Source organism: Siphateles boraxobius, unplaced genomic scaffold, assembly GCF_051911475.1.
Source record: "Siphateles boraxobius isolate OS27281-9 unplaced genomic scaffold, OSU_SipBor_1 41, whole genome shotgun sequence".
In the NCBI taxonomy this organism is placed as follows: Eukaryota; Metazoa; Chordata; class Actinopteri; order Cypriniformes; family Leuciscidae; genus Siphateles; species Siphateles boraxobius.
This window is the reverse complement of record NW_027509042.1, coordinates 14,706,335-14,719,419: the sequence shown is the minus strand read 5'-3', so window position 1 is coordinate 14,719,419 and position 13,085 is coordinate 14,706,335. Positions and strand designations below refer to the sequence as shown.

Sequence of the window (13,085 nt, the reverse complement as noted above, 5' to 3'; positions counted from 1 at the left end):
ATTTCGAGTCCAGCAATACAATTTTGATAATGTCACCATTTTGACGGTGAAAGTGTTTTATGAGCCCCAGCTGCTCTTTGCAAAAAGTTTGCATATTTACAGGTTTATCGACGCAAAGTCACAAACAGTCAGGATCGATTGCTATCCCATCCCAACCACTCAAACACACTACCACCCGATCACATGCTTGTAAGCCATTTCAAATCCTTTTACAAAACTAGCCCTCGTGAATGTAATACCCAGTCGCCTTTCAGCTCTTCAGGACCGTTATTCCAACGGGGTGGTTGACCCTTTTAAAGGATGGACAGGCGTTTACTACAGCACAGTTAAGCCCATTTAGTGTCTGTCGCCAATGTGGGGCTGAAGTGTGAACCTCAGGTCATCCGTAGCACAGTTGAATCAGTGAGGTCATGGAGCTCAGAATAGCTCAGAGCTCATGCTACATTTGCCATAAATTTCCAGTGAGCATTACTGTGTGATTCAGTCATTTTACTGTAGTGGTACTTCATTGGTTTGGTCATATTGCAGCGTTATATAGAAACCCATAGTTTTTATCCCATCTTTGGGATGAGTTAGTGGTTGTGTTCGTGCACTTGCGCGTGCCGAGGACTGAAGCGCCTTTCAGACAGGACGCGAATGTGCGGCGCTGTGCTATAAAACCCATTTACTTCCAAAGATACATAACAGCTACAAGTGTATGCACTATGCAAGCACTATATACAGGATTCACCCTATTATACTTTATCGACACAAATTTATAAGTTCAACAGCAAACAGCCATCCACAAATAGTCTATAAATAGGCTGTCTTTGAGTTCACTTGGACAAGGGTTAAATTACTCGTCAGGCTACAGAAGAATACCATAATTCCTCCGTTCAATTAGGCCTAAGACATCAAGAGTCATGCAGACTTATAACCACCCAGCCACAACACATAATTGGGAATAACATGCCTTACCTTAAAACAGAATGGATTTCAAGGACTTTACGCGCAGATCAATGGCCTCCAACGTTTATATTTATTCTACGACTCTTTTGAGTTTATATGTAGTAAACATGATTGGAATTTGCACCGCAGCGCCACCACACCTTGATGCTCATAACAAGAATAGCATGTATAATTATCTTTATTGAAGTGAATTAGGTTTAAATCGCCGTCATGCATGAATGACTGATAATTTTGCTATTTTACACATAATACTCCACGATGATCACATTACACAAAACTGAAATTGCACATGAAAATAAAACATTGTCAATATTTTTTGAGACCCCCCAAAATTTCTCAAATCACGTTTTCAGGGGAGCCCATGTCTTATTAAGGGGAGCCGAGCCCCCCCTAGCTCCCCCGTAGTTCGCACCCTGGTGCATACAAGTAATTCATATTACTAGGATTTTGGCTGTTTATTAGTAGTTATAAAGCACATATTAATGCCTTATTTTATTATACATTCCTAATCCTACCTAATTCCTACCAATACTGAAATGTAACAACTACCTTACTGACTATTAATAAGCAGTAATTAGGAGTTTATTGAGGCAAAAGTCGTAGTTAATAGTTAGTTAATAGTGAGAATTGGACCCTAATCTAAAGTGTGACCGAATAAGATGCTTTTCAATTATCAACTATCAAACACAAATGTAAAGGAAAAAAAAACATTGAAAGGGAGACTTTAGCTTGTGCTAACCATTGTGTGACCATTTTACTTCCTGAAGAATGATAATGTCATTATGACAACGTTTTATAAGGAATGGTACATAACGACAAAAAGGAACTTTTTGAGGAGACTTGACTGTTTAAGACTTTGTGCTAATAAAGTACACTATTCTTTTTTCCAGACGCCAAGGCTTGCCCTTCTAAAGAGTTCCAGTGCCGTAACCGTCTGTGCGTGGCTCCCACGTTCGTCTGTGACGGAGATGATGACTGCGGCGACGGCAGCGATGAGGAGAAGTGCACGGCGGCCACCGCCAGCACCTGTGGGCCGCACGAGTTCCGCTGTAACGACTCTGAGTGTATCCCAGCGCCGTGGAGCTGCGACGGAGACCCCGACTGCAAAGACAAGTCGGACGAATCTCTGGAGCGGTGCAGTCGTAGGACAGAGCCTCAAAAGCCCCAATGCTCTGCAGGGGAGTTTCGGTGCAGGAGCGGAGAGTGCATTCACCTTAACTGGAAATGCGACGGGGATGTAGACTGCAAGGACAAGTCTGATGAGGCCAACTGTCGTAAGTGTTCAAGAACACTAAATGTCTTTAACCCTTTCACACGTACGATCACACCGGTGTGATCAGTCTTGGCTGGTCCCTGGAGCGTACGATCACACCGGTGTGATTAGAACGGTCAGTGCATCACGTGATCAACTGCTAAATTCAAACGTGCTTTCGCGCGTTTGCTGGCGCTGAGCCAGAGAAGGACGCACTCAGTGCTGTCATATATCACAACTATTGAGTGTTTTCAACCACATCATGTTTATTTTAGGTTTCAGACATTTAAATACACACAAGTACTAGCAAAACAATGATTTTGCGTTTGTAAAATACACACTGATGTCTATGGAAGCGGCAATAATACTCCTTTACATTATAATAAGACGACACGTTTTATTCATATCAGATACACATTGTGTAAGTAGCTTTACATTTGACCCTATTCTTCTCCCAGTTCACCGGCCACTTACTTTCATGCATTTTGTGAGAAGTGGAGGAATTGACGTATAAATCCAACAGATCCGATTCTCTGAACTGTGAAACAAACTAACATGGCGCCGTCCATCGCGCATACAGCTCAACTAACGCGATCGTTAAGGTGTTTAAACATCAAAACACATCCACTTGCACATATTTGACAATCGGAATATCAGTGTTTCATGCTATAGCTAATACATTTGTGAATATTTTTAATAAAAAAGGGAAAATGACATATAAGCAGATCATCATTCATTCAGCGCTGTGTTGTGGTTGCGCTGTGTCGCGTGACAAGCAATGACGCGTCACCATGGAAACATTAAAGTGACAAGTTCTAAATAACGGTCGCCTTGAAAAACTCAAACTGGGGGGTCAGTTAGAATATTTTAAACTTACGTGTGAAAGGGTTAATATATTGATCAATGTTATCATTCTCAAACACATGTTTCCTAAGGTATTTACATTGGAGAGGCTTGCTGCATGGTTAATGAGTTAATTAATTGAATTAATAATCAGTTTTACCACTTGGCTGCATTATGTACCTCCTTAATGCTGCATACATGCTGTTCATGTCATTATTTTCATTCTAAAATAATATCACATGCTAGAAAAGCAGTAAAGCACACGGTGTACTCATGGAAAATGTTCATTTACAATCAGTCTCCTATTGTTTGTTCATTCTAATCTGTTAACAAACATGCATTGCACACATACCAGCAAAATAAACGTTTTTTTGGTTCATAGCCTTACAAGGTCAGTGTATTGACTTTGCTTAAAATAATATTCACAAAAAATTAAATACAATACAAAAAATGCTAGTAAAATTAATTTTATTTCTACCTGTTAAAGTTTATATAATTAGAAATGTAATTTTAACTTGTTGATTTAGCACAACTAAAAAATTGACACTGTTTTGAACATGCTGCACTGTTGGCTTCCAAAGCCTCTTTTTGTAATGCCTATTCAATCCTTTGCCACAATAATTAAATGTCTTTGGAAAATGTTAATTGATACATGCAAAAAAGCCGATTAATTAATTGTCTTATCGTAATTTATCATGTTTTTAATTGATTTATAATACAATCGAATCAGTTTATTAACTTTATATTTGAAAGATTTGTTTATCGATGAGGCATTAGGAAACAATCATGTGTTTGTTTGTGCACATGTAATCCTGAACACACAAAACAAGCAGCTGAAAATGTTTTGTTTTCATATGCATGTTAATGCAGGGTATGTGCCCACAGATGTGTACAGTTTGTTCTAGCATGCATGTGTGTTTGAGATAATAATGTTCTTTGTCCATGGGTGCCATACTGTGGTAGCAGTATGGTAATGTGCCGAATCTTGTTGGTTGCTAGGCAACAAGTGTGTTTTGAGGAATGGCAGAGTGCTTTCAGAGTTGTCTCACTGTAGGATTCCTGTAGAGAATTGTGTGCCCTCCTCAAAGTACTTTTTGTTCAGAATGCAGAGCAAAGTCATATTTTGGTCATTTTGCATTATAATTTATTGGGTTTAAATTATATGTTTATTCTTTGTGGGTAAAGGTTGTTGTTATGTTATTGCCAGTGTTATTTTAGTCTTACTTATTTATATATAAGTATCAAAATATTTGTTTTGGTAACACTTTATTTGAGTTGACATAGTTACACGTTACCACATGTTCTTACTATAGTAGTAACAGTAAATTATGCATAATTACAAGTAACTAACCCTAAACCAAACCCTAACCGTAACTCTATAGAAAGTTAATGTAATTAATTAATATCACTCAGTACTTATTTGGAGTAAGTACAATGTTACTACATCACATTCAAATTAAGTGTAACCTTTGTTTTGTTTGTTTTTTATATTTTGAATTACGTTTTATTTTTATATTTTCAGTTTTCATTATCATGTCATTTTTGTAGTTTTTGATTTAAAAAAAAAGAGTTAGTACTTAGTACTTAGTAGGTAAACTTGTGTCCACCAAGTAAGATGCATTCATATAGAATTGAACTGATTAATATTATTGAACTAATATTTTGCTTCTCACTCAAATCTATTTTGTTTCAAGGATGGTTAGATTTTTTTTTTTTTTACAGGAAAACAGGGCAAATATATAGGCCAAAAGTATGCAGTGTAGTATAGTATAGTAGTGTAGTGGCGGTGTATATGATGTGTATTGTGTTGTATTGCATTATTGGAATGTAGTTAAATTAGCAGCCTTAAAAAAATTCTCTCCTGAAATTGATCACAGTGGATATTCTCAGTCCGCAGCTCCTCGAAAGTACACTGTATGAAAGATTAAAGGGATTTTAAAAGCTGAAACTGAAAAATTATGACCTTTCTTTGCCAAACAGCATATTTTTCTTTCCCCAGTGTGATCCCCTATGCCCCAAAGTAAGTGACTGATTGTGTTTAATGTTCAGAGCTTTTTTCTTAGGAAACTCTCTTGCAAATAAGCTATTACTTTGAGATCTGACAGGAGGTAAAAGCCAAAAACATTTGCTGTTTTACAACTAAAGCTTAACACACATGCATGTTGGATAGGGGATTATTATTATAAAAGTTTGATGGTGAGTGCTTTAGTATGCATGTTTTTATTTGACAGTTTTATCTAATGGCTTTACCTTAGTCCTTTAAATTTACATTAATCTATTTGGCAGTTTTTTTTTTTTTTATCCAAAGAGACTTATATTCAGTGTTGACGAAAGTTACTTTTAAAAGTAATGCGTTACAATATTGCTTTACTCCCAAAAAAAAAACTTTTAACTTCTTTATTTTTTATAATGTTCTGAAAAAGAAAAAAGATGTTCTAAAAAAGGCAAATGTAAAGACCCTTTCCAACCAAAAGTGAAATGTATAAGCTTCAGGCAAAAGGTATGAGAGCTGTCCATCAAGGTACAAAGATGTCCCTGTGGTTGCGATTACGATGAAAGTGACCAATCATAAGAGGGTCAGTGCCCTCCTTGGTTTCCACCCCCAAATTGTCAAAAGTCATGTAGACTCGAGGGAGCAGAAATCAGCTGAGCGAGCAGAAATCCACTGCGCGAGCAAAACAGCACTCCGCGAGCAGAAGCCCGCTGCGCGCGAGCAGGATTCCACTGTACAAGCAGAGTTAACCTATGAGAGTATGCCAGGCGCTCGCTCGCAGCTACCTGTACACCTCTCGGTTGTTGAATTTGTGCGCGAGTACTTTTATCATGCCAGCTGAAGGTTCATTTTTGCGCGTGTGAAATAACATAATGTGCTCGTGAGCATGTCTTACACGCTCATAACTTTTGACTAAAAAATAACGCCATAGTTCTGAATCTGTAATTAAAGTCTACTGCTGCATTTAGATCCGCCTACTGCCTTTGCTTCCACGCAAATTCGTAACAGAATAACTGACCCCCTAGGATCTAGCAGCCATGCCTACCTGGAGTCCTGATGTCCAGATCCTCCGTCTTCGCCAGGAGAATCGCGCCATCGAGGATTATGTCGCAGAATTCCTCTAGCTGGCATATCTCGCGCAAATGAACACCCACGGCTTGAAGATCTTCTTCCGCGGAGGATTATCGGAACCACTCCGGTCTCTGATGCCCGAACCTGGTCCTCACGGATCTTTAGAATGGTACGTTGACCTGGCCCTGTTGTGGAGCGGTTCCCCGTTTACTGTGGGCGTGGAGGAGAAGCTGCGAGAGCCTGCGCTTAACGTCAGCCCGGTCGCGCCCGCGCTTCACTTCAGCTGCTCAGCCGAGACCACGCTCCACGAGCCTGCGCTTCACGTGAACCGAGTCGAGCCCGCTTTCCACGACATGCCTGAGCTTCTTCCTGCCGAGACCGACATGCCTGAGCTTCTTCCTGCCGAGATCGACATGCCTGAGGCTGAGCTTCTGTCTTCCGAACCCGCACGTCGCTTCAGCCTCGACGAACCCGAGTCAAGTGAGTCAAGTGCCGCCGAGCCCCGCCTCTGCGCCTCGTCCTGCCTGCACCCTTCAAGCTCCGGGAGGCCTGCCCGGAACCCATCTACCACCTGGAGGTTCCTCCCGAGGATTTCCCCAAGTATTTTTTGGGGGGGGGCAGACGGTACTCCGTGAGGGCCATGGAGACGACGTCGACATGGTCCTCATCCTCGTCTGAGTCTGCTCCGACCTGGCCACCATCTCATCGTGCTCCGCCCTGGGCTTTGCCACGCCATGCTCCACCCTGGCCTTTGCCACGCCATGCTCCGCCCTGGCCTTCGCCTCGTCCTGCTCCGCCCTGGCCTTCGCCTCATCCTGCTCCGCCCTGGCCGCCGTCACGTCCTGCTCCGCCCTGGAGGCTTCCTGTTCCGGGCCAGCCACGCCCTCGTCAGCCTCCAAGGCGCCCACCCTCCCGCCCCTATTTGATGTTCATTCGGCGCGGGGTCGCGCCTTATGGAAGGGGGGGATAATGTTACGGTGTTTATTCATTTTGTCATGTTTCTGGTTTGTGGTTTCTCTGTCTTTGGTCTTTTATTCAGTTTGTGCCCTGTTAATTGTAGTCTGTTATCCTAGTCATGTCATTATTAGGTCCCTTGTTTCAGGTGTGTTGTCTTGTTAGGTTGTATGGTCCCGCTCGGTGTTCTGATTTGCCCCAGCTGTGTCTTGTTCCCTCATCCCGTCTGTGTATTTAAATCCTGTCTGCTCTTTTGTTCGGGTTCAGTTATTGAATGTATGTTTTAATGTGCGTACCACGAGTATCTTGTCTGTTCTGAATCTGTAATTAAAGTCTACTGCTGCATTTAGATCCGCCTACTGCCTTTGCTTCCACGCAAATTCGTAACAATTTTTGCTTATTTGTATGGTTGAATTGGATCATTGAATGTCAGCAATAAAGACATTGGTTAATAAAGTAAGATTAAATACATAAAGTATATTAGTATTATTTAAAATGTAATTATTGCAGGTTTGCGTAATAGTGAGTTTGCATTTCACAGTTTTTATTAATTTTGAGGAATACTGAATCTCTGTTTGTGCAAGTGAGATGAGTAAATGCATGCTCATATTTAGTCTAGACCTGCAGTAAACATCATGTTTACACAGCACACACACAACACCTCTGCACTTACTCCTCATTTCTCTCAACATGTGGACAGGAGAGGTGTCAGTCAATAAATGGGAAAACAAAGTGACTTCTGTTACTTATTTGAAAAAGATCAACTCAGATATTTTGTTGTAAATTTAAGTTACATATTACAGTTACTATTACAGTAGCAAATAATATATGCACAAAATTGTATTTATTGTATAATCGTTCAAAATGTTGGTCTCTGAAAGTAAACCGTAACAGTAAACAGCAACTTGTTGTCAACGGTAGTGCTGCTTAATTTTTCTTTGAAAACCATGATGCAATTTTATTTCAGTAAATTATTTACTCAAAATTGCATCTTTTGACCTGATTGTCAGTAGATTAATTCAGTAGATAACTGACACTAGGTGAAATGACCACAGGAATGTCCTACATAAACGTGCTTCTGTCTTACAGCTGTGCTGACCTGCCGTCCTGATGAGTTCCAGTGTGGCGACGGCTCCTGCATTCACGGCACTAAACAGTGTAACAAAGTGCACGACTGTCCAGATTTCAGCGACGAGGCTGGCTGCATCAACAAAAGTGAGTAACTTCAACAGTCTTCAACAGTCTTCCTCTCTCTTCACTCTCTCTCTCTCTTTTGATTAGCCTCTTCTAACAGCATTTTGAGTGAAGATGAAAGAGTAGAGTGCACCCGGCCAATCATGTAGCCCTAATCAAGTTTGCATTCACACAAAGCACTACAAGACCAAACAGATGTACTCCTACATGATTCCAGAATTTCAGGGCACACTTCCCATATGGCAGCTTCAATCAAATTCACCTCAAAAGATTAATTATCCAATGGCTACAGAGTATCTGGTTAGTGATGCAAAACATGATTTAAGTAGGACATAGGATCAACATCCTTTGCTGGTCTTGGAACAACATTCCTGTCAGCCAATCAATGATCTGTGATTAGGTTTAGAGATAGGATTAGGGCTAGGCTCTTCCCAGACCAGGCAGCAAACAATGTTTATCCTGTAACATTTCCTGTATAGATAAATTATGTTGCAAAAATTAAAACCCAAAAATTAAAATTATCTCATTTATTTACCCTCATGTCATTCCAAATGACTTGCTTTTTTTCTGAAACACAAGCTGTTTGACAGAATGTGCTCAGTGCTCCCATACTCTACTGTACTTTTTTTTTCAACAAGGGTGCATTAAATGGATCAAACATGCCAATCAAGACATTTATAATGTTTCAAAAGATTTAAGAATTAATAAAAAATGATAATGTTTTCTACAAATATATTAAGCAGCACAACTGTTTTCAAAATTGATAATTATAAAAATGTAACTTGAGAACCAAATCAGCACATTAGAATTATTTCTGAAGGGTCATGTGACACTGGTTGCAGTAATGGCTGCTGAAAATTCAGCTTTGCTATCATAAGAATGAATTATATTTTGAAATTTTATTAAAATAGAAAACATTTATATATAAAGTGTTATCCTTGTTCACAATATTACAGCTTTATGGTATTTTTGATCAAATAAATGCATCCTTGGTGATTATAAGAGACTTCTTTTAAAAAACAGAAGATATTCACCAACCCCAAACTTTTGAATGGTATTGTCCTTTGAAACGTACTGTGACCAATCAAGATCCAAAAAGGACACATAATTGCTAAATAAGTAGTCACTTTTAACTCATGGAATATGTTCCAGATCTTTTGAAGCCATAGATTTTAGTCTGTTTTTCACACCGAGCTATTATAAGGGTTTTAGAAGATTTGAGGTTTCCACTTTATTTCGATAGTCCACTTTAGACATTCTACTAACTATAAGTAACTTTGCAACTACATGTCAACTAACTGTCATTAGAGTATTAGTAGACTGTAGTAGACTGTTAGGTTAGGGTTAGGTTTTAGGCTTATGTTAGTAGAATAATTTGACTTTTAGTTGCCAAGTTACTTATTGTCAGTAGAATGTCTGTTGGGGGAGCATCAAAATTAAGTGATAGCAGATATTAAGCAGACAGTCTACTAATGCTCTAATGACAGTTAGTTGACAAGTAGTTGCAAAGTTACTTATAGTTAGTAGAATGTCTAAAGTGGACTATCGAAATAAAGTACTACCTATTTGAGATATGGTGTTAAAGTCCCAGTGTAATCAGTATTCCTTTTTGAATGACATATTTAAACGTCTTTTCCTGTAAATATTTTTATTCATGCCTTAAAATAGCTTGAATGTGACTCTACACCCTTGCTTCATTTAGTACACGGATCCATAAATGTGCAAATGAGCCCTGCCTCCACTCACTCACACCATTTCAGGGATCGACTCGCTCAACTTTACTCTAGTAAATGCTACACAATGGCGAGAGTTGAAATACTGGTTTAATTCAAACATATATGTTTGAACCAGAAACTGATTCAGAAGAAGTGGAAGAGTGAATTATACAGATAGTTAATGATGAAATGCTAAAGCCAGCCCGCACGTTGACATAATTGGTTACAAGACATTTTGTGACGTAAGGAACACCGACAATTTCAAACCACGTTTTTGAGACCGTCTTTTTTTCACGGCAGTTTTAAGGAGAAAATACTCAGCAATGGTGTTGACTTATACAGTTGCACGTGGTTTGTCTTAAAGTGCCCCTATAATGCTATTTTAAAGTTTCCTAATGTTGTTTTGGAGTCTCCTACAACAGGTTTACACACATCAAAGGTCGAAAAACTGTTTAATTTTCTCATAATATAATTGCAGTGTAAATATGTTACACGCTACATGAAAGGTCATTTTCAAAAACCCATAACAGGGTCACTTTAAAGCATATTAAAAACACCACATAAACATATAAACAACATTAAAAACTTGATTTTTACCACAGGGAGTCTTTAAATTACATGCACTACTTTTATGGTGCTTTTATGTATTTGTTTTGAGCTTGACAGCCTCTTGTCACAGTCTGTTATCATTGTATTGCAAAATGCAAAGTGAACATCCATGCAATGGGTGTCATTTGAAAATGTGTTTTGTTTAACGCCGTTTCATATTTTGTGCTCTCCATACATCATTGTGTCCTTCACAGCCACCAAATGTGAAGGTCCACTGAAGTTCATGTGTAAGAGCGGGGAGTGTGTTGATAGCAGCAAAGTGTGCGACAGTATCAAGGACTGCAAGGACTGGTCTGATGAGCCCGTGAAGGAGTGCGGTGAGTTGAGCCACTTTTGCACAAATACACAAATGCGTAAATAAATTGTTTGTTGTAGTTAGTAGTTATTTTACTTTCAGACACTTTTTACTTTCAGACTTTGGGACTTTTATTTTATGAGTTTATTTTATTTTTAAAATAAACAAATTTATTTTAGTTGTATAGGACTTTTATGTAAGTTGTGTGATTACTTTATTGTTTTAGTGTGGAAAGCCAAAGATTTAATTTTACAGAGATGAAAACATTGCATTACATATGTGTATGGCAAATGAAGTAGCCAGCAGCCAGTGATCTAGGGTTAGCTTTTTCTTTCTCACTAGTAACGTTGAATTTGGAGAGGGAAAACTGATCCTAGACCAGCATTTAAGCTTATAGCACTGTTGGCTTATAAGGGGCTTCACTTGATCAAGGGCCAACAACCCACAGAGGGATCATTATGATCAAAGTGTGAGTCTTCCCTCAGGCGCAATCATACATGGTGAACGTGCCCAGCATGCTCTCCTCCTCTCCAGAGAGATTGCAGGTTACCACAGATCTATTTTTTTCTCTTTTTCTATTTTCTTATCTTTTATCACACTGTGGAAATTTACTTTTTCTTCAGTGATAAGCTGTAGCTGAAAATGCCATATTTTAAGTGGAGTGTGTATTTTTTTAATGTTAAAATGCATTCTTCTGTAGAGTGTAAATGCTTAATTGTGGCTCATTTTGTTTGAGCTGTTTAAGATCTCAACTTCTGGCTCAACTACCTATTTTCACAAGTAATGGAAGATGGAATCGTTGTTTGTTCATCATACCGAATGCAACTATTTTTCATATTTAGCCTTATTGTAAAGTAGTGTTATTTTAGTATTTGATTTTGTATACAATTATAGTTTTTATTAGTTTTATTTTATTTTATTAGTATTCTACATTTTGAATGGCTCTTATTTTTAGATTTTTCAGTTTTCAATTAATTTTAGTTGAAGTTTTACTCATTTTGCTATGGGCGATTTTAATTACTATTTTGATTTAAGTCATATTTATTTCAGGTTTAGTTTTTATTTATTTACAGATAGTAATTGTAGTGGTTCAACTTCAAATTTCAGTCAAAGCAACATTTCTAAGTTTCATTCAGTTTTCATTTAATATTTTTTATTTTATTTTGTCTTTATTTCAATTAAAAATGTTTTTAATACTTTTACTTTTAGTTAACTATAATAACCCTGTTGTACAAGTTTACATACTTTCCTAAGCAATGATATTCATAATTTTGACTGGAAGACAATCAAATGAGTGAAAAAGTCCCAAAGACTAAAGGTCTGTTCACGCCAAGATGAATACCTGGTGTGAAAATTTGATGCGATGAGCATTTTTATTTGAGTGAACAGCCAGCAATGTGCCTGTATCTTTTCCATCACACTGCAAAGAAAACTGATCAACCAATAGGATTTGTGCTGTTAGTCACATGCCCAGAACTGCTGCTGTTATATAAAACCATGACATGGTGATGCTCACAAACAGTATTCTGCTGTGCAACAGGCTCAGACAAAAGGCATATAGTGACAAGAATATTTGTCTTGTGCGTAGTCACCTTGCAACCACCCAGGACACGCTAGCAAGCACCTACAGTAGCAAATACTCAAAATAGTTATCTGCTCAGCAATGCCCTAACAACCACCCACAACACTAAAATAGTGGCGGTGAGGTGTGCAGTGGTAAAACCACCCACGTTTTCTTCATACATTTTTAAAATCTAGTTATTTTGGCAGTTCGGTTTAGTATTGCTATGACTTAAATTGCACACTTCACCTTTACAAGAAAAATATCTTAATAGCTAAATGTTTTAAAAAATATTGTCTAAAACCTTTCACCTGTATGTTAATGTGATCTATATGGTATTTAGAAAATGCTAGCTCCTTGCTTGACTCTCTCTCTTTCTTTCCCTGGTTATGTTCACTCTTGTATCAATCTTTAATGTAAAGTACATCTTCCCACAGTGGCTCTTCAGTATAGTCTTACTTTCCTTGTGAGTCCCTCCACTAAACAGATGAGATTAGTGCAGGCACCTAACGCACGACAGATGCCCCGCTTTGAGCCCTGTGCACTCTGGATCGGCTCCAAGTGGGCCACTGCAGCTATGCATGCTAAATCACACTAGGTCTGGTGCCAGGGATTACGCCTATACCACATTCAATAGTGCATCCTTTACT

At 38.6% G+C, this 13,085-nt stretch overlaps 1 protein-coding gene across 6 annotated transcripts in view; it reads left to right on the top strand.

The window, feature by feature from the left end:
- Window positions 1-13,085, top strand: part of lrp8 (low density lipoprotein receptor-related protein 8, apolipoprotein e receptor) — a 183,729-nt gene that overhangs the window by 133,191 nt on the left and 37,453 nt on the right. For all 6 annotated transcript variants that reach the window (XM_077198550.1, XM_077198549.1, XM_077198551.1 and 3 more), the window contains exons 5-7: window positions 1,839-2,222; window positions 8,151-8,276; window positions 10,774-10,896. In XM_077198550.1, the coding sequence (XP_077054665.1) occupies window positions 1,839-2,222; window positions 8,151-8,276; window positions 10,774-10,896 (633 nt within the window). The remainder of the gene's footprint in view (window positions 1-1,838; window positions 2,223-8,150; window positions 8,277-10,773; window positions 10,897-13,085) is intronic.